Source organism: Sycon ciliatum, chromosome 5, assembly GCF_964019385.1.
Source record: "Sycon ciliatum chromosome 5, ocSycCili1.1, whole genome shotgun sequence".
Lineage (NCBI taxonomy): Eukaryota > Metazoa > Porifera > Calcarea > Leucosolenida > Sycettidae > Sycon > Sycon ciliatum.
Genome location: NC_088647.1, coordinates 33,145,348 through 33,168,046, shown reverse-complemented (window position 1 = coordinate 33,168,046; position 22,699 = coordinate 33,145,348). Strand labels below are relative to the sequence as shown.

General features: G+C 43.2%; 1 protein-coding gene and 1 long non-coding RNA gene across 2 annotated transcripts in view; one reads left to right on the top strand and one right to left on the bottom strand.

Annotated features, from left to right (window-relative positions):
- Positions 1-22,023, top strand: part of LOC135818392 (carbonic anhydrase 1-like) — a 199,853-nt gene extending 177,830 nt beyond the window's left edge. The window contains exons 9-14 of the mRNA XM_065331750.1: positions 17,040-17,094; positions 17,743-17,784; positions 18,386-18,427; positions 19,203-19,244; positions 20,109-20,150; positions 21,492-22,023. Coding sequence (XP_065187822.1) covers positions 17,040-17,094; positions 17,743-17,784; positions 18,386-18,427; positions 19,203-19,244; positions 20,109-20,150; positions 21,492-21,547 — 279 coding nt within the window. The 3' untranslated portion in view covers positions 21,548-22,023. The remainder of the gene's footprint in view (positions 1-17,039; positions 17,095-17,742; positions 17,785-18,385; positions 18,428-19,202; positions 19,245-20,108; positions 20,151-21,491) is intronic.
- Positions 8,879-11,056, bottom strand: LOC135816733 (uncharacterized). Its single transcript, XR_010553475.1, has 2 exons — positions 10,690-11,056; positions 8,879-9,520 (listed from the first exon to the last, which is right to left on the bottom strand). It is a non-coding gene; the product is annotated as an uncharacterized LOC135816733 (long non-coding RNA).
- Positions 22,024-22,699: the final 676 nt, after the last annotated feature.

Genomic DNA, 22,699 nt, shown 5'->3' with positions numbered 1-22,699 from the left:
GATACTACCGTATTTCCACAAATAGTAGGCCGGTCTACTATTTTTTCAACCTCGTCCTAACCCGGCCTTATAATCGAGGACGGTCTTGTATACGAGGACGGTCTTTTATTCTTTCAACCCAGTTTGACCCCGGTCTTCTATTTCTCGCCACACAGTTTTACCCCCGTTCTTCCATTTTCTTCTACACAGTTTGAGCACAGTCTTCTATTTTTTCCCACAGTTTGAGCACGGTCTTCTATTTTTAACACAAGACAAAGACTCATTTAGTAGGCCCGGTCTTCTAATCGGAGACGGTCTTTTATTTTTTCAATCACCCCCTGCCCCGGCCTTGTATACGAGGAAGGCGTTGTATACGAGGACGGCCTTTTATTTGCGGAAATACGGTATCTACGAAGCACACAGACAAGAAATCAGATTCTTCCCTGGCTGCAAATCATCTGGCACTAGGCTGGCAGTTAAATACTAAGCCATCCAGAGAGGCCAAAACTTGTAGGAATACACAACTGCATTACATCAACCTTTCTCGTATGTGTTTTTAGATGACCCCTGGTCCCCCCACAGTCGCCACGTCCACAGCCGCTCCACAAGTAAGCTTTTGTGTAGTCGTCAACCAAGCGGCGACCATTTCATTCTGAATTCGAAACTCAAGCCTGATGTGAATCCACACAGGCGGGTGGTATGCAGCCCTCACAACCCACACACTTCGTGTACGAACTAGCACCCGGGGAGCTCTGACATTATTATAGTATTCTTTAGCGTATGTACAGTATAAAATGCACCTATCACATCAAAGTCCCCATTTCAGTTTCCGTATTTGGCTCCTGTTCTCATGATTTCATCCAAGAAGGAAGTCAGAAGGGACGAAGGCTGCAATAAGCCCATTGCGCATTGCCAAATATGGAAGGTATGAGTAATGCATGTGAGTACACTGGGATCAGGAATGCACTGTTCAGTGCTCAACACCCCAGACGACTATGCCCAGGTGGTTGTCTGGGGTGTCTATGGCACAAATTACGTCATTGCGCAATGGGCTTATCTCTTAATTGCTAAATCCTATATACAGGATTTTGGTCATATTTTTCAGCTCAAAATGGGTGTGGCATGAGAATAGCAAAAAGTATGTGACCAATTCTTCCTTGCTAGGTCTTAGTAGATATCGAGAGTTGAATAAGATAATTTTTTCCAACCCTTACATCTCAGGCTCATCTCCTTGCCCAATATTACTAAGGCCTGTGCCCTATTTCACGATTCCTATATATAGGATTTGAGATTTTATTGGACCTTGTTTTATCCTCAAAACTGGTAGTTTCATGACGGCATGCGCGATATGTCGTCAAGAAACCACCCCGTGCCACACCTGCAATGTTCTTCTGCACATTCACTGCTTCAGTCCTTTCCATGACAGCAGCTGAACAATTATGCTCAAATTTCCAATTATTGCTGAAAATGGGTATTCATCAGAAATATTATCGCCCTATGAATCTAAAATGTAAACATTCATGCCTCAAACATATTTCCAACTTCCATGAAAACCATTATGCCGTTATTATTGGTCGTGATGACCAATAACAACGGCATAAAAGGCACACATTTTCACATTCTATATACATGTACAGTAAGTATCGTTTATAAAGTGACCGGATATAATGATATACCGGTTATAGTGATAGAACACGTCAAAATCAAAATCAAATCTGAAAAAATACAGCTAAAATATCACTATATACACTATTACCGGCTATACCGATATATCGCTTATTGTGATGGCCTTCAGGAAGCAAACCATATCAAATGTACAGGAAAATATCGCATATAATGATCAAGAGTGATCTTTCTGCATGCTCTTGTCCGTTTCTGGCTGTGTTGCCTCTCACGATGATGTTGCCAACTCACGTACACAGCCACTCATGTCTATTTCTGGCTCTACGCAACTCGTTGGACACCGAGTAGATCTACGATCTACGTGAGCACGGATCCAGCTCAGGCTTTTTTTGGAGAACACGCTGAAGAAGCAGCCATGCCACATGATGTATCGAAGTTAGTTCTAGTACATGTACAGTCTGTACTCGTACTGCACTGCCATGCACTGCTCTGTGTCATGCACCGGTACACAGTCCGCGGAGCATGCATGCACTTTCAGCATGCTTTTTCCAGCGTGTACGCATCATTTCATGTGCAGTCATGTGCCATGTGTCGGTCAAACATGCAAATCGGCTATAGTGATGCACCGGATATAGTGATACATTTTCGAAAATCAAAGGGGCACGTTATATCCGATATTTACTGTATCGGATTTTTGGCCTGCAAATTAAGAGATACTATCTACGAAGCACACAGACAAGAAATCAGATTCTTCCCTGGCTGCAAATCATCTGGCACTAGGCTGGCAGTTAAATACTAAGCCATCCAGAGAGGCCAAAACTTGTAGGAATACACAACTGCATCACATCAACCTTTCTCGTATGTGTTTTTAGATGACCTCTGGTCCCCCCACAGTCGCCACGTCCACAGCCGCTCCACAAGTAAGCTTTTGTGTAGTCGTCAACCAAGCGGCGACCATTTCATTCTGAATTCGAAACTCAAGCCTGATGTGAATCCACACAGGCGGGTGGTATGCAGCCCTCACAACCCACACACTTCGTGTACGAACTAGCACCCGGGGAGCTCTGACATTATTATAGTATTCTTTAGCGTATGTACAGTATAAAATGCACCTATCACATCAAAGTCCCCATTTCAGTTTCCGTATTTGGCTCCTGTTCTCATGATTTCATCCAAGAAGGAAGTCAGAAGGGACGAAGGCTGCAATAAGCCCATTGCGCATTGCCAAATATGGAAGGTATGAGTAATGCATGTGAGTACACTGGGATCAGGAATGCACTGTTCAGTGCTCAACACCCCAGACGACTATGCCCAGGTGGTTGTCTGGGGTGTCTATGGCACAAATTACGTCATTGCGCAATGGGCTTATCTCTTAATTTGCTAAATCCTATATACAGGATTTTGGTCATATTTTTCAGCTCAAAATGGGTGTGGCATGAGAATAGCAAAAAGTATGTGACCAATTCTTCCTTGCTAGGTCTTAGTAGATATCGAGAGTTGAATAAGATAATTTTTTCAAACACTAACATCTCAGGCTCATCTCCTTGCCCAATATTACTAAGGCCTGTGCCCTATTTCAAGATTCCTATATATAGGATTTGAGATTTTCTTGGAACTTGTTTTATCCTCAAAACTGGTAGTTTCATGACGGCATGCGCGATATGTCGTCAAGAAACCACCCCGTGCCACACCTGCAATGTTCTTCTGCACATTCACTGCTTCAGTTCTTTCCATGACAGCAGCTGAACAATTATGCTCAAATTTCCAATTATTGCTGAAAATGGGTATTCATCAGAAATATTATCGCCCTATGAATCTAAAATGTAAACATTCATGCCTCAAACATATTTCCAACTTCCATGAAAACCATTATGCCGTTATTATTGGTCGTGATGACCAATAACAACGGCATAAAAGGCACACATTTTCACATTCTATATACATGTATCGGATTTTTGGCCTGCAAATTAAGAGATACTATCTACGAAGCACACAGACAAGAAATCAGATTCTTCCCTGGCTGCAAATCATCTGGCACTAGGCTGGCAGTTAAATACTAAGCCATCCAGAGAGGCCAAAACTTGTAGGAATACACAACTGCATCACATCAACCTTTCTCGTATGTGTTTTTAGATGACCTCTGGTCCCCCCACAGTCGCCACGTCCACAGCCGCTCCACAAGTAAGCTTTTGTGTAGTCGTCAACCAAGCGGCGACCATTTCATTCTGAATTCGAAACTCAAGCCTGATGTGAATCCACACAGGCGGGTGGTATGCAGCCCTCACAACCCACACACTTCGTGTACGAACTAGCACCCGGGGAGCTCTGACATTATTATAGTATTCTTTAGCGTATGTACAGTATAAAATGCACCTATCACATCAAAGTCCCCATTTCAGTTTCCGTATTTGGCTCCTGTTCTCATGATTTCATCCAAGAAGGAAGTCAGAAGGGACGAAGGCTGCAATAAGCCCATTGCGCATTGCCAAATATGGAAGGTATGAGTAATGCATGTGAGTACACTGGGATCAGGAATGCACTGTTCAGTGCTCAACACCCCAGACGACTATGCCCAGGTGGTTGTCTGGGGTGTCTATGGCACAAATTACGTCATTGCGCAATGGGCTTATCTCTTAATTTGCTAAATCCTATATACAGGATTTTGGTCATATTTTTCAGCTCAAAATGGGTGTGGCATGAGAATAGCAAAAAGTATGTGACCAATTCTTCCTTGCTAGGTCTTAGTAGATATCGAGAGTTGAATAAGATAATTTTTTCAAACACTTACATCTCAGGCTCATCTCCTTGCCCAATATTACTAAGGCCTGTGCCCTATTTCACGATTCCTATATATAGGATTTGAGATTTTATTGGACCTTGTTTTATCCTCAAAACTGGTAGTTTCATGACGGCATGCGCGATATGTCGTCAAGAAACCACCCCGTGCCACACCTGCAATGTTCTTCTGCACATTCACTGCTTCAGTCCTTTCCATGACAGCAGCTGAACAATTATGCTCAAATTTCCAATTATTGCTGAAAATGGGTATTCATCAGAAATATTATCGCCCTATGAATCTAAAATGTAAACATTCATGCCTCAAACATATTTCCAACTTCCATGAAAACCATTATGCCGTTATTATTGGTCGTGATGACCAATAACAACGGCATAAAAGGCACACATTTTCACATTCTATATACATGTATCGGATTTTTGGCCTGCAATTTAAGAGATACTATCTACGAAGCACACAGACAAGAAATCAGATTCTTCCCTGGCTGCAAATCATCTGGCACTAGGCTGGCAGTTAAATACTAAGCCATCCAGAGAGGCCAAAACTTGTAGGAATACACAACTGCATCACATCAACCTTTCTCGTATGTGTTTTTAGATGACCTCTGGTCCCCCCACAGTCGCCACGTCCACAGCCGCTCCACAAGTAAGCTTTTGTGTAGTCGTCAACCAAGCGGCGACCATTTCATTCTGAATTCGAAACTCAAGCCTGATGTGAATCCACACAGGCGGGTGGTATGCAGCCCTCACAACCCACACACTTCGTGTACGAACTAGCACCCGGGGAGCTCTGACATTATTATAGTATTCTTTAGCGTATGTACAGTATAAAATGCACCTATCACATCAAAGTCCCCATTTCAGTTTCCGTATTTGGCTCCTGTTCTCATGATTTCATCCAAGAAGGAAGTCAGAAGGGACGAAGGCTGCAATAAGCCCATTGCGCATTGCCAAATATGGAAGGTATGAGTAATGCATGTGAGTACACTGGGATCAGGAATGCACTGTTCAGTGCTCAACACCCCAGACGACTATGCCCAGGTGGTTGTCTGGGGTGTCTATGGCACAAATTACGTCATTGCGCAATGGGCTTATCTCTTAATTTGCTAAATCCTATATACAGGATTTTGGTCATATTTTTCAGCTCAAAATGGGTGTGGCATGAGAATAGCAAAAAGTATGTGACCAATTCTTCCTTGCTAGGTCTTAGTAGATATCGAGAGTTGAATAAGATAATTTTTTCAAACACTAACATCTCAGGCTCATCTCCTTGCCCAATATTACTAAGGCCTGTGCCCTATTTCACGATTCCTATATATAGGATTTGAGATTTTATTGGACCTTGTTTTATCCTCAAAACTGGTAGTTTCATGACGGCATGCGCGATATGTCGTCAAGAAACCACCCCGTGCCACACCTGCAATGTTCTTCTGCACATTCACTGCTTCAGTCCTTTCCATGACAGCAGCTGAACAATTATGCTCAAATTTCCAATTATTGCTGAAAATGGGTATTCATCAGAAATATTATCGCCCTATGAATCTAAAATGTAAACATTCATGCCTCAAACATATTTCCAACTTCCATGAAAACCATTATGCCGTTATTATTGGTCGTGATGACCAATAACAACGGCATAAAAGGCACACATTTTCACATTCTATATACATGTATCGGATTTTTGGCCTGCAAATTAAGAGATACTATCTACGAAGCACACAGACAAGAAATCAGATTCTTCCCTGGCTGCAAATCATCTGGCACTAGGCTGGCAGTTAAATACTAAGCCATCCAGAGAGGCCAAAACTTGTAGGAATACACAACTGCATCACATCAACCTTTCTCGTATGTGTTTTTAGATGACCTCTGGTCCCCCCACAGTCGCCACGTCCACAGCCGCTCCACAAGTAAGCTTTTGTGTAGTCGTCAACCAAGCGGCGACCATTTCATTCTGAATTCGAAACTCAAGCCTGATGTGAATCCACACAGGCGGATGGTATGCAGCCCTCACAACCCACACACTTCGTGTACGAACTAGCACCCGGGGAGCTCTGACATTATTATAGTATTCTTTAGCGTATGTACAGTATAAAATGCACCTATCACATCAAAGTCCCCATTTCAGTTTCCGTATTTGGCTCCTGTTCTCATGATTTCATCCAAGAAGGAAGTCAGAAGGGACGAAGGCTGCAATAAGCCCATTGCGCATTGCCAAATATGGAAGGTATGAGTAATGCATGTGAGTACACTGGGATCAGGAATGCACTGTTCAGTGCTCAACACCCCAGACGACTATGCCCAGGTGGTTGTCTGGGGTGTCTATGGCACAAATTACGTCATTGCGCAATGGGCTTATCTCTTAATTTGCTAAATCCTATATACAGGATTTTGGTCTTATTTTTCAGCTCAAAATGGGTGTGGCATGAGAATAGCAAAAAGTATGTGACCAATTCTTCCTTGCTAGGTCTTAGTAGATATCGAGAGTTGAATAAGATAATTTTTTCAAACACTAACATCTCAGGCTCATCTCCTTGCCCAATATTACTAAGGCCTGTGCCCTATTTCACGATTCCTATATATAGGATTTGAGATTTTATTGGACCTTGTTTTATCATCAAAACTGGTAGTTTCATGACGGCATGCGCGATATGTCGTCAAGAAACCACCCCGTGCCACACCTGCAATGTTCTTCTGCACATTCACTGCTTCAGTCCTTTCCATAACAGCAGCTGAACAATTATGCTCAAATTTCCAATTATTGCTGAAAATGGGTATTCATCAGAAATATTATCGCCCTATGAATCTAAAATGTAAACATTCATGCCTCAAACATATTTCCAACTTCCATGAAAACCATTATGCCGTTATTATTGGTCGTGATGACCAATAACAACGGCATAAAAGGCACACATTTTCACATTCTATATACATGTATCGGATTTTTGGCCTGCAATTTAAGAGATACTATCTACGAAGCACACAGACAAGAAATCAGATTCTTCCCTGGCTGCAAATCATCTGGCACTAGGCTGGCAGTTAAATACTAAGCCATCCAGAGAGGCCAAAACTTGTAGGAATACACAACTGCATCACATCAACCTTTCTCGTATGTGTTTTTAGATGACCTCTGGTCCCCCCACAGTCGCCACGTCCACAGCCGCTCCACAAGTAAGCTTTTGTGTAGTCGTCAACCAAGCGGCGACCATTTCATTCTGAATTCGAAACTCAAGCCTGATGTGAATCCACACAGGCGGATGGTATGCAGCCCTCACAACCCACACACTTCGTGTACGAACTAGCACCCGGGGAGCTCTGACATTATTATAGTATTCTTTAGCGTATGTACAGTATAAAATGCACCTATCACATCAAAGTCCCCATTTCAGTTTCCGTATTTGGCTCCTGTTCTCATGATTTCATCCAAGAAGGAAGTCAGAAGGGACGAAGGCTGCAATAAGCCCATTGCGCATTGCCAAATATGGAAGGTATGAGTAATGCATGTGAGTACACTGGGATCAGGAATGCACTGTTCAGTGCTCAACACCCCAGACGACTATGCCCAGGTGGTTGTCTGGGGTGTCTATGGCACAAATTACGTCATTGCGCAATGGGCTTATCTCTTAATTTGCTAAATCCTATATACAGGATTTTGGTCATATTTTTCAGCTCAAAATGGGTGTGGCATGAGAATAGCAAAAAGTATGTGACCAATTCTTCCTTGCTAGGTCTTAGTAGATATCGAGAGTTGAATAAGATAATTTTTTCCAACCCTTACATCTCAGGCTCATCTCCTTGCCCAATATTACTAAGACCTGTGCCCTATTTTACGATTCCTATATATAGGATTTGAGATTTTATTGGACCTTGCAGTCCGTGCGCCAGATTCAAAATATCGCACTCTATCCGTGTTTTTTATTTTCCAGAGTCAGTGGACTTTGAACTTTTTGAGCTATTTCTTGAGAATTGTTAGTTTCTAGTCATTGCAAGGTGGGCCTTACAAGGCCCTTTTTCGTTCGAGTTCAGACCTGACACGCCGTCCATCGCCGGATAAGGCAAACTTCTATCCTCAGTTTCGAACGTTTTCTCGCGGGGTGCTTCTGTCCCATGCAGCATCACGTCTTCTCCGACTGTCGAAATTTGAATTTTTCTTTACGCAGGACTTTAGCTTAGTGCCGTCAAGTATTCCAGGCACGCGTAGTAACACCCACTACAACATCCAGAAGAACAAGCCTTAGTCTTTTAGTATGTGGTCTCTCGCCGGTGTCCAAGACCAAATAACACCACAACGACCAATTTTCTAACCTCTGTTTTCTCGCTATTTACATGTATATGGAGGACAGCTGGAAACATATAGCACTCACAATGAACACATCAGGACGGTGTAATAATGCCACTCAGCTACACCCTGGGCGTGTATGCATTCCTGTCTGCGAGTTATGCCAAGCAACTCGTCTGGACACCCGTGCACACATCCAACAAATGCAGAATATTGGAATATTTTGGTAAAATAGTGAACGGCGAAAGACAAAAACCCAAATTGCAGCCACCTACAGACTAATATCCACATACGCTGGCTGTGTAAAGGAGTGTCAATGAGAATCTTCATTGCGTTACTACAGAAGTGTATGAAACGGAACGTAGCGGACAAGCTCAAAAGTGCACGCCGAGCCAATATAGGCGGCATTGCAGCACATGTAAGACAGTTATGGTCAAACAGGCACAGATGAAGTGTTCCCACTATGAAACGGTCTCAGCAGTTCCAAGAAGTAAGAACAGGACAATAGCATAGAATGATGTCTTTTGCAAGAAGTGCTACGAGGCACAGCTAGAATAGATAATAGTTGACAGCAGTGCAAGCATTCACAACAAAGCTATTACAGCTGACCGCTTGTCACACTCAGATCTGCGATAATCCTCTGGCTGAGCTAACAGCAGTACTGGGAGAACACATGGATGTTTGCACACTAGCACAAAGAAGCGAGTCATTCCCCTTCTGCGGAAAGGCTGCAATACCCAAGGTCCTCTTCGTGCTGTTCTCACACAATGCCAAGACGCGTTAATACCCAAGGTCCTCTTCGTGCTGTTCTCACACAATGCCAAGACGCGTTGGAGCACGATCTACCTGAGAAGACACACAGATCGCACAAGATAAGGCAGCATTTTAAGTTTTTAACGACAGTAGGAATAATGCATGAAACACAGAAAGTAATTCAATGGAAAAAGTGCTCCGCTCTTTATATACTATACTTTTCCAATGTTATACAGATAATACACTGAACTCCATGGAAGTGGATTTGGTTGTCCCTATTAGTATAATTGCAGTGGGTGCTGCTTCACTTGAACCATATTTTGGTTCCAGTGAAGCAGCACTCACTGCAATAATTTGCAGAAAAATTTCTCAATCGCATTGTCGCGCATCGCGTCGCAGAAGTGATATCATACATCGCGCTGTAGAATGTTGGCATGGCTGGGCATCACTGCCGGTAGTTCTGCCAAGAGGACGTAACCCGGATTATTAACCCCTGGTGGATCGGTTACACACAGAAACGCAGCAGTTTCGAGGCAGTGTCTGCATGCGATACACCATGCACACAAACCTTCATAAGGCTCTTATGAGAAAAAGCGCACTTTCAATCTGAAAACCACAGCAGATCGTTGCGCACTGCCCCAGCCGGTACCCCAGTTTGTCGCTACGTAATGTGGGCAGCAAGCCCCTTCAGACCCCTCGTGCAAAGTTGCATGCTCTTGGGGCTATGGACTCTTGGTTCAGCCACCAAAATATGAATGCAGTGGAGCTGCGTCAGCGGCGTACATGAAACGAGACAGCATTCGGTTCGTTTTAATCGATAATATCGACAGAGAATATATTATTACAATGACACCAAGAGAAGCTTTCATGGCAATTAAGGCCAGCATGTCCATCCGCAGCCATGCAGCAGCAGCAACGAGGGTACATCTCAAGAGAATACAACTACAAGTCCATACCCACTAAAATGTCATGCAAATTTTACAATATACAGAGTGTCAAGACATACAAATTTCGCACTCTCGGATTCCTCAACAGTACCATCCTAAGCACAGGCACACTAAACGGGAAGAGAACACATTTATTTATGACATCGTATTCCTTCGGATGCTTCTTTCTTCTTGTTGTGCTATTTTCAACAAGGCAACACTTGTGCTCGTAAAAATACTAAAAAACAATTTTGAGATTCCACTTAGTGCCATCGGTTATTCCAGGCAGGAATGCTCAAACCATTATCATCTCACTACACAACAATATGTACTTACTAAGATCCGCCATGAGAGCTTGGTGTCCGCAGCTCTTGGAAAGCTCAGCTCGTCTACTTCTCGATGCCAGTCGGCGAAACCAGCAAATCGTGGAGAGCAGTTTCTTCCATAAATAAAGCCCAAGATGGCGTTTGCGATTCAAATTTTCTACTCGGCGTCAAAGCACAACATTGAACTCATCATCTTCCATTGCTGCAAAGGCAAAGGAGCGAAGACAGGCCGCGAGAAAGGCCAAAACAATTGCCAAATTTCTCCCCCAACTGCCATTGTCGTCATCATCTTCACCAACACAGTTTTGTGCAGACTTTTTCCCGCGGGATCGGACCCAGGAAAATGAAAACGGCCCACTCAGTGGCCTGGCGCACGGACTGCTTGTTTTATCCTCAAAACTGGTAGTTTCATGACGGCATGCGCGATATGTCGTCAAGAAACCACCCCGTGCCACACCTGCAATGTTCTTCTGCACATTCACTGCTTCAGTCCTTTCCATGACAGCAGCTGAACAATTATGCTCAAATTTCCAATTATTGCTGAAAATGGGTATTCATCAGAAATATTATCGCCCTATGAATCTAAAATGTAAACATTCATGCTTCAAACATATTTCCAACTTCCATGAAAACCATTATGCCGTTATTATTGGTCGTGATGACCAATAACAACGGCATAAAAGGCACACATTTTCACATTCTATATACATGTATCGGATTTTTGGCCTGCAAATTAAGAGATACTATCTACGAAGCACACAGACAAGAAATCAGATTCTTCCCTGGCTGCAAATCATCTGGCACTAGGCTGGCAGTTAAATACTAAGCCATCCAGAGAGGCCAAAACTTGTAGGAATACACAACTGCATCACATCAACCTTTCTCGTATGTGTTTTTAGATGACCCCTGGTCCCCCCACAGTCGCCACGTCCACAGCCGCTCCACAAGTAAGCTTTTGTGTAGTCGTCAACCAAGCGGCGACCATTTCATTCTGAATTCGAAACTCAAGCCTGATGTGAATCCACACAGGCGGGTGGTATGCAGCCCTCACAACCCACACACTTCGTGTACGAACTAGCACCCGGGGAGCTCTGACATTATTATAGTATTCTTTAGCGTATGTACAGTATAAAATGCACCTATCACATCAAAGTCCCCATTTCAGTTTCCGTATTTGGCTCCTGTTCTCATGATTTCATCCAAGAAGGAAGTCAGAAGGGACGAAGGCTGCAATAAGCCCATTGCGCATTGCCAAATATGGAAGGTATGAGTAATGCATGTGAGTACACTGGGATCAGGAATGCACTGTTCAGTGCTCAACACCCCAGACGACTATGCCCAGGTGGTTGTCTGGGGTGTCTATGGCACAAATTACGTCATTGCGCAATGGGCTTATCTCTTAATTTGCTAAATCCTATATACAGGATTTTGGTCATATTTTTCAGCTCAAAATGGGTGTGGCATGAGAATAGCAAAAAGTATGTGACCAATTCTTCCTTGCTAGGTCTTAGTAGATATCGAGAGTTGAATAAGATAATTTTTTCCAACCCTTACATCTCAGGCTCATCTCCTTGCCCAATATTACTAAGGCCTGTGCCCTATTTCACGATTCCTATATATAGGATTTGAGATTTTATTGGACCTTGTTTTATCCTCAAAACTGGTAGTTTCATGACGGCATGCGCGATATGTCGTCAAGAAACCACCCCGTGCCACACCTGCAATGTTCTTCTGCACATTCACTGCTTCAGTCCTTTCCATGACAGCAGCTGAACAATTATGCTCAAATTTCCAATTATTGCTGAAAATGGGTATTCATCAGAAATATTATCGCCCTATGAATCTAAAATGTAAACATTCATGCCTCAAACATATTTCCAACTTCCATGAAAACCATTATGCCGTTATTATTGGTCGTGATGACCAATAACAACGGCATAAAAGGCACACATTTTCACATTCTATATACATGTATCGGATTTTTGGCCTGCAAATTAAGAGATACTATCTACGAAGCACACAGACAAGAAATCAGATTCTTCCCTGGCTGCAAATCATCTGGCACTAGGCTGGCAGTTAAATACTAAGCCATCCAGAGAGGCCAAAACTTGTAGGAATACACAACTGCATCACATCAACCTTTCTCGTATGTGTTTTTAGATGACCTCTGGTCCCCCCACAGTCGCCACGTCCACAGCCGCTCCACAAGTAAGCTTTTGTGTAGTCGTCAACCAAGCGGCGACCATTTCATTCTGAATTCGAAACTCAAGCCTGATGTGAATCCACACAGGCGGGTGGTATGCAGCCCTCACAACCCACACACTTCGTGTACGAACTAGCACCCGGGGAGCTCTGACATTATTATAGTATTCTTTAGCGTATGTACAGTATAAAATGCACCTATCACATCAAAGTCCCCATTTCAGTTTCCGTATTTGGCTCCTGTTCTCATGATTTCATCCAAGAAGGAAGTCAGAAGGGACGAAGGCTGCAATAAGCCCATTGCGCATTGCCAAATATGGAAGGTATGAGTAATGCATGTGAGTACACTGGGATCAGGAATGCACTGTTCAGTGCTCAACACCCCAGACGACTATGCCCAGGTGGTTGTCTGGGGTGTCTATGGCACAAATTACGTCATTGCGCAATGGGCTTATCTCTTAATTTGCTAAATCCTATATACAGGATTTTGGTCATATTTTTCAGCTCAAAATGGGTGTGGCATGAGAATAGCAAAAAGTATGTGACCAATTCTTCCTTGCTAGGTCTTAGTAGATATCGAGAGTTGAATAAGATAATTTTTTCAAACACTAACATCTCAGGCTCATCTCCTTGCCCAATATTACTAAGGCCTGTGCCCTATTTCAAGATTCCTATATATAGGATTTGAGATTTTCTTGGAACTTGTTTTATCCTCAAAACTGGTAGTTTCATGACGGCATGCGCGATATGTCGTCAAGAAACCACCCCGTGCCACACCTGCAATGTTCTTCTGCACATTCACTGCTTCAGTTCTTTCCATGACAGCAGCTGAACAATTATGCTCAAATTTCCAATTATTGCTGAAAATGGGTATTCATCAGAAATATTATCCCCCTATGAATCTAAAATGTAAACATTCATGCCTCAAACATATTTCCAACTTCCATGAAAACCATTATGCCGTTATTATTGGTCGTGATGACCAATAACAACGGCATAAAAGGCACACATTTTCACATTCTATATACATGTATCGGATTTTTGGCCTGCAAATTAAGAGATACTATCTACGAAGCACACAGACAAGAAATCAGATTCTTCCCTGGCTGCAAATCATCTGGCACTAGGCTGGCAGTTAAATACTAAGCCATCCAGAGAGGCCAAAACTTGTAGGAATACACAACTGCATCACATCAACCTTTCTCGTATGTGTTTTTAGATGACCTCTGGTCCCCCCACAGTCGCCACGTCCACAGCCGCTCCACAAGTAAGCTTTTGTGTAGTCGTCAACCAAGCGGCGACCATTTCATTCTGAATTCGAAACTCAAGCCTGATGTGAATCCACACAGGCGGGTGGTATGCAGCCCTCACAACCCACACACTTCGTGTACGAACTAGCACCCGGGGAGCTCTGACATTATTATAGTATTCTTTAGCGTATGTACAGTATAAAATGCACCTATCACATCAAAGTCCCCATTTCAGTTTCCGTATTTGGCTCCTGTTCTCATGATTTCATCCAAGAAGGAAGTCAGAAGGGACGAAGGCTGCAATAAGCCCATTGCGCATTGCCAAATATGGAAGGTATGAGTAATGCATGTGAGTACACTGGGATCAGGAATGCACTGTTCAGTGCTCAACACCCCAGACGACTATGCCCAGGTGGTTGTCTGGGGTGTCTATGGCACAAATTACGTCATTGCGCAATGGGCTTATCTCTTAATTTGCTAAATCCTATATACAGGATTTTGGTCATATTTTTCAGCTCAAAATGGGTGTGGCATGAGAATAGCAAAAAGTATGTGACCAATTCTTCCTTGCTAGGTCTTAAGCGGGATTCACAGAAGCTTTTTTGCGATGCGACACGCGATGCGACGCGATCTGCGACGGACGCGTGCGATGCGAACTCGCGAAATACCATTCACAGAAGAAGTCAGTGATGCGACAAAATCTTGCTGATTTGGCTACGTCACCATGATATTCGCGCTGTTTGATACAACTTGTACAAATTTATAGTCAACTCTTGCACCTTTGTACAACTTTGCTGTAGAAAAGGTCAAAATCGTACGCCAAATCGCTTGTCGCATCGCATCGCATCGCAAAAGTTGAGCCAAGCTCAACTTCTGCGATGGCCCAGTTGCGGCAGTTGCGTGGGGTGCGACATGGCTGCGATTTGGGGTTTTCCCGGTTTCGCGCCTGTCGCATCGCGTGTCGCATCGCAAAAAAGCTTCTGTGAATCCCGCTTTAGTAGATATCGAGAGTTGAATAAGATAATTTTTTCCAACCCTTACATCTCAGGCTCATCTCCTTGCCCAATATTACTAAGGCCTGTGCCCTATTTTACGATTCCTATATATAGGATTTGAGATTTTATTGGACCTTGTTTTATCCTCAAAACTGGTAGTTTCATGACGGCATGCGCGATATGTCGTCAAGAAACCACCCCGTGCCACACCTGCAATGTTCTTCTGCACATTCACTGCTTCAGTCCTTTCCATGACAGCAGCTGAACAATTATGCTCAAATTTCCAATTATTGCTGAAAATGGGTATTCATCAGAAATATTATCGCCCTATGAATCTAAAATGTAAACATTCATGCCTCAAACATATTTCCAACTTCCATGAAAACCATTATGCCGTTATTATTGGTCGTGATGACCAATAACAACGGCATAAAAGGCACACATTTTCACATTCTATATACATGTATCGGATTTTTGGCCTGCAAATTAAGAGATACTATCTACGAAGCACACAGACAAGAAATCAGATTCTTCCCTGGCTGCAAATCATCTGGCACTAGGCTGGCAGTTAAATACTAAGCCATCCAGAGAGGCCAAAACTTGTAGGAATACACAACTGCATCACATCAACCTTTCTCGTATGTGTTTTTAGATGACCCCTGGTCCCCCCACAGTCGCCACGTCCACAGCCGCTCCACAAGTAAGCTTTTGTGTAGTCGTCAACCAAGCGGCGACCATTTCATTCTGAATTCGAAACTCAAGCCTGATGTGAATCCACACAGGCGGGTGGTATGCAGCCCTCACAACCCACACACTTCGTGTACGAACTAGCACCCGGGGAGCTCTGACATTATTATAGTATTCTTTAGCGTATGTACAGTATAAAATGCACCTATCACATCAAAGTCCCCATTTCAGTTTCCGTATTTGGCTCCTGTTCTCATGATTTCATCCAAGAAGGAAGTCAGAAGGGACGAAGGCTGCAATAAGCCCATTGCGCATTGCCAAATATGGAAGGTATGAGTAATGCATGTGAGTACACTGGGATCAGGAATGCACTGTTCAGTGCTCAACACCCCAGACGACTATGCCCAGGTGGTTGTCTGGGGTGTCTATGGCACAAATTACGTCATTGCGCAATGGGCTTATCTCTTAATTTGCTAAATCCTATATACAGGATTTTGGTCATATTTTTCAGCTCAAAATGGGTGTGGCATGAGAATAGCAAAAAGTATGTGACCAATTCTTCCTTGCTAGGTCTTAGTAGATATCCAGAGTTGAATAAGATAATTTTTTCCAACCCTTACATCTCAGGCTCATCTCCTTGCCCAATATTACTAAGGCCTGTGCCCTATTTCACGATTCCTATATATAGGATTTGAGATTTTATTGGACCTTGTTTTATCCTCAAAACTGGTAGTTTCATGACGGCATGCGCGATATGTCGTCAAGAAACCACCCCGTGCCACACCTGCAATGTTCTTCTGCACATTCACTGCTTCAGTCCTTTCCATGACAGCAGCTGAACAATTATGCTCAAATTTCCAATTATTGCTGAAAATGGGTATTCATCAGAAATATTATCGCCCTATGAATCTAAAATGTAAACATTCATGCCTCAAACATATTTCCAACTTCCATGAAAACCATTATGCCGTTATTATTGGTCGTGATGACCAATAACAACGGCATAAAAGGCACACATTTTCACATTCTATATACATGTATCGGATTTTTGGCCTGCAAATTAAGAGATACTATCTACGAAGCACACAGACAAGAAATCAGATTCTTCCCTGGCTGCAAATCATCTGGCACTAGGCTGGCAGTTAAATACTAAGCCATCCAGAGAGGCCAAAACTTGTAGGAATACACAACTGCATTACATCAACCTTTCTCGTATGTGTTTTTAGATGACCCCTGGTCCCCCCACAGTCGCCACGTTTTCAGCTTCAGGACCTACGATTGGTGAGTCTCCATGTTACTATGAGTATGCATGATCCATGCATGCGAAAATGATATCAGGAATATGCAGGAATTGAGTAGTAGCAGACGAGGCGCTTCAAAAATATCAAGGAGAGCGAACAGTAGACTGACAAGAGCAGAAAAATGAAGTGAAGTAGGAGCGATGTGTTGAAAGGCTTGAAGATGGATGTTATCATCTATGGTGCACATGGATGTTATCATCTATGGTGCACATGGATGTTATCATCTATGGTGCACATGGATGTTATCATCTATGGTGCACATGGATGTTATCATCTATGGTGCACATAGACAAAAACGTACTGCCATGTATATGTACATGTATATGCACACACACAAATACACATACAGTGCTGGCAACTGAAATCCGACCCCCCCCTAGCGGTGCGCTAGCCGCGTTAGCGATTCGTACGAGACGCTAGGGGGGTCGGATTTCAGTTGCCAACACTGAACATCTATGGATACACAGACACACACACACACACACACACACACACACACACACACACACACACACACACACACACACACACACACACACACACACACACACATACATGACTGTATGTACCAAACTCTAATTGCTGGATGTATTTTTCGTTAATGTATTATCGTTGCATCCTCTACTAGTCAACAATGAAACCACGTCTTCAGCTTCAGGACCTACGATTGGTGAGTCTCCATGTTACTATGAGTATGCGTGATCCATGCATGTGAAAATGATATCAGGAATATGCAGGAATTGAGTAGTAGCAGACGAGGCGCTTCAAAAATATCAAGGAGAGCGAACAGTAGACTGACAAGAGCAGAAAAATGAAGTGAAGTAGGAGCGATGTGTTGAAAAGCTTGAAGATGGATGTTATCATCTATGGTGCACATGGATGTTATCATCTATGGTGCACATGAATGTTATCATCTATGGTGCACTTAGACAAAAACGTACTGCCATGTATATGTACATGTATATGCACACACACAAATACACATACAGTGCTGGCAACTGAAATCCGACCCCCCCCTAGCGGTGCGCTTGCCGCGTTAGCGATTCGTACGAGACGCTAGGGGGTCGGATTTCAGTTGCCAACACTGAACATCTATGGATACACAGACACACACACACACACACACACACACACACACACACACACACACACACACACACACACACACACACACACACACACACACACACACACATACATGACTGTATGTACCAAACTCTTATTGCTGGATGTATTTTCCGTTAATGTATTATCGTTGCATCCTCTACTAGTCAACAATGAAACCACGTCTTCAGCTTCAGGACCTACGATTGGTGAGTCTCCATGTTACTATGAGTATGCGTGATCCATGCATGTGAAAATGATATCAGGAATATGCAGGAATTGAGTAGTAGCAGACGAGGCGCTTCAAAAATATCAAGGAGAGGGAACAGTAGACTGACAAGAGCAGAAAAATGAAGTGAAGTAGGAGCGATGTGTTGAAAGGCTTGAAGATTGATGTTATCATCTATGGTGCACATGGATGTTATCATCTATGGTGCACATGGATGTTATCATCTATGGTGCACATAGACAAAAACGTACTGCCATGTATATGTACATGTACACACACTTGAGAGGGACGAAAAGCGTTTCTTCTGTAACTCTGAGTTTCACGGTTTTAACCGATCATCAGACAGATCGGTTAAAACCGTGAAACTCAGAGTAACAGAAGAAACGCTTTTCGTCCCTCTCAAGTGTGTGTGCTAGGCTCTGCACCTTGGTGTATTGAGCACTCTCACGAGCAACCACAACTCCCTCCGAGTTTTTTATATGTACATGTATATGCACACACACAAATACACATACAGTGCTGGCAACTGAAATCCGACCCCCCCTAGCGGTGCGCTAGCCGCGTTAGCGATTCGTACGAGACGCTAGGGGGGTCGGATTTCAGTTGCCAACACTGAACATCTATGGATACACAGACACACACACACATACACACACACACACACACACACACACACACATACATGACTGTATGTACCAAACTCTTATTGCTGGATGTATTTTCCGTTAATGTATTATCGTTGCATCCTCTACTAGTCAACAATGAAACCACGTCTTCAGCTTCAGGACCTACGATTGGTGAGTCTCCATGTTACTATGAGTATGCGTGATCCATGCATGTGAAAATGATATCAGGAATATGCAGGAATTGAGTAGTAGCAGACGAGGCGCTTCAAAAATATCAAGGAGAGCGAACAGTAGACTGACAAGAGCAGAAAAATGAAGTGAAGTAGGAGCGATGTGTTGAAAGGCTTGAAGATGGATGTTATCATCTATGGTGCACATGGATGTTATCATCTATGGTGCACATGGATGTTATCATCTATGGTGCACATGGATGTTATCATCTATGGTGCACATGGATGTTATCATCTATGGTGCACATGGATGTTATCATCTATGGTGCACATAGACAAAAACTTACTGCCATGTATATGTACATGTACACACACTTGAGAGGGACGAAAAGCGTTTCTTCTGTAACTCTGAGTTTCACGGTTTTAACCGATCATCAGACAGATCGGTTAAAACCGTGAAACTCAGAGTTACAGAAGAAACGCTTTTCGTCCCTCTCAAGTGTGTGTACTAGGCTCTGCACCTTGGTGTATTGAGCACTCTCACGAGCACCCACAACTCCCTCCGAGTTTTATATGTACATGTATATGCACACACACAAATACACATACAGTGCTGGCAACTGAAATCCGACCCCCCCCCCCCCCAGCGGTGCGCTAGCCGCGTTAGCGATTCGTACGAGACGCTAGGGGGGTCGGATTTCAGTTGCCAACACTGAACATCTATGGATACACAGACACACACACACACATACACACACACACACTCACACACACACACACACACACACATACATTACTGTATGTACCAAACTCTTATTGCTGGATGTATTTTTCGTTAATGTATTATCGTTGCTTCCTCTACTAGTCAACAAGGAAAACACGTCTTCAGCTTCAGGACCTACGATTGGTGAGTCTCCATGTTACTATGAGTATGCGTGATCCATGCATGTGAAAATGATATCAGGAATATGCAGGAATTGAGTAGTAGCAGACGAGGCGCTTCAAAAATATCAAGGAGAGGGAACAGTAGACTGACAAGAGCAGAAAAATGAAGTGAAGTAGGAGCGATGTGTTGAAAGGCTTGAAGATGGATGTTATCATCTATGGTGCACATGGATGTTATCATCTATGGTGCACATGGATGTTATCATCTATGGTGCACATGGATGTTATCATCTATGGTGCACATGGATGTTATCATCTATGGTGCACATAGACAAAAACGTACTGCCATGTATATGTACATGTATATGCACACACACAAATACACATACAGTGCTGGCAACTGAAATCCGACCCCCCCCCCCTAGCGGTGCGCTAGCCGCGTTAGCGATTCGTACGAGACGCTAGGGGGGTCGGATTTCAGTTGCCAACACTGAACATCTATGGATACACAGACACACACACACACACACACACACACACACACACACACACACACACACACACACACACACACACACACACACACACACACACACACACACACACACACACACACACACACACACACACACACACACACACACACACACACACACACACACACACACACACACACACACACACACACACACACACACACACACACACACACACACACACACACACACACACACACACATACATGACTGTATGTACCAAACTCTTATTGCTGGATGTATTTTTCGTTAATGTATTATCGTTGCATCCTCTACTAGTCAACAATGAAACCATTAATTTTTGCGTTTACTATAATTTTATGTCTTGCAATGATAGTCACACACATGCATGAATGCATACTGCTAGTTGCCTGTTTGTGTTAAAAAGAAGAGACAACAACAGCGACAACGGCAGGAACAACGAGAATGATCACGACAACGATAGCAACATCTGGGATTTTGATAGATCAGTTCATTGACATAGACCATAGGGCTTGAAAGTGATTACGTCAAAACGGCTAGAGTAAGTAGTAAGTTCTACATTTGGATCCACCAAGGCGTGACTTTGCTATTGCCTACAGTGTGTGGGTGCATCACCTTGTGCTTGCATCCATACAAAAACTGTATGCATGTGGGTCCAGTTTTGGAATTTTTGAAATTGTTGCTATGCTGTGATGTAGCACTTTCAAGCCCTATTAGCAAAACAATACCACACTTATGCATATGCTTGGTTTCACGCTGAAGAAGTATTCAAGATACTGCTCTCATTGGAAGGGCACCGTAGTTGACATCAATTTCTCTTCTCTGCCCCTGTGTCTCCCATACAGTGTCTCTTGTCGCCCTCTTTCTCTCCGTCCTGGCCATCTATGCCAACCTGTTGTGATCACCTACACACACACATCTTTTATCCTCCCGATGTTAGTAGCAAGTACTCTCGTTAGCAGTAACTGTTAGTACTTTCTTTGTTTTTGTTTTTTATTTTATTTTATTTTCTCTATTTATTCTCTTTACCAGGCGTGGGCCATCCCCTGGACTAACAAAATGGGTGCCTTATTATTATTTTTCTGTTTCTGTTTTAATGACAGTCCACTGCACGTCTGAAAAAAGTACTTAGTTTATTTTAATTTAGTTTAGGCGGGTTACAGAACTATCGACGTATCGTTCGCTGCCTTACTTGTAGTTTGATAACGCTTCGCTCTTCATTGAGATATCCACCATTCTCTCTCTTTTCTCCTTATTTTCTTCCCTGTATAAACATAATAACATATTCGCTGCCTTGTCCTTGAGCATTTGTGCTCGTTTGGATTTGCGAATTCAAATAAAGTATACAAACAAACAAGTAAACATATAACTTGAAAATGATAGACTCACGCCTGTGGATTGCTCCTGGAATAGTGTACCAACCATCTCTTCAGCGAACACGCTCACAGCAAATCCCCCCCCTCCCATTCTAGATTTTTTCCCAATTTATAAGATTTGTATCTAGTTTTCTCCCGCCGTCTTGCTCCTCTCCATACTCGTGCCAACTCAGATCCACCCACACATGTGTCTGTGCCTGACCATGGTGCAGGGTGAGAGTAAGACTACACTTCTGTGGTTAGACATTGATCTGGATGCATTTTGCAATATGATTGTCATTCCAGTTTCTCATAACATCTTCCTAAACCCCAGCCTGTTCTACTGGACAAGCACTAAAAAATAGTTTGAAAATCGTTTGCACCTTTATACTCCTATGTATTCGTATCCGATGTTCCGAGCATAGATACTGAAGTAGAAAAGAGTAAAGGTAAGCATAAAGGAAAGCAGCTCGTTTATAATCCAGTGCATGAAGCCTGTAACAGTGAACAAATGGCTGTGGTGCTTTAAATGTTATGGTAGCACAGTCTATTTTGTCGCTTGTATTTGGGTATACAGCTCGCCACCTTTGTCATTGAGTACTTGTTCACATTGGCCCTGATTGTGACCAAGAGAGAGAGACAGACAGAGAGAGACAGACAGACAGACAGAGAGAGAGGGAAAAGGGACCATGAGCAAG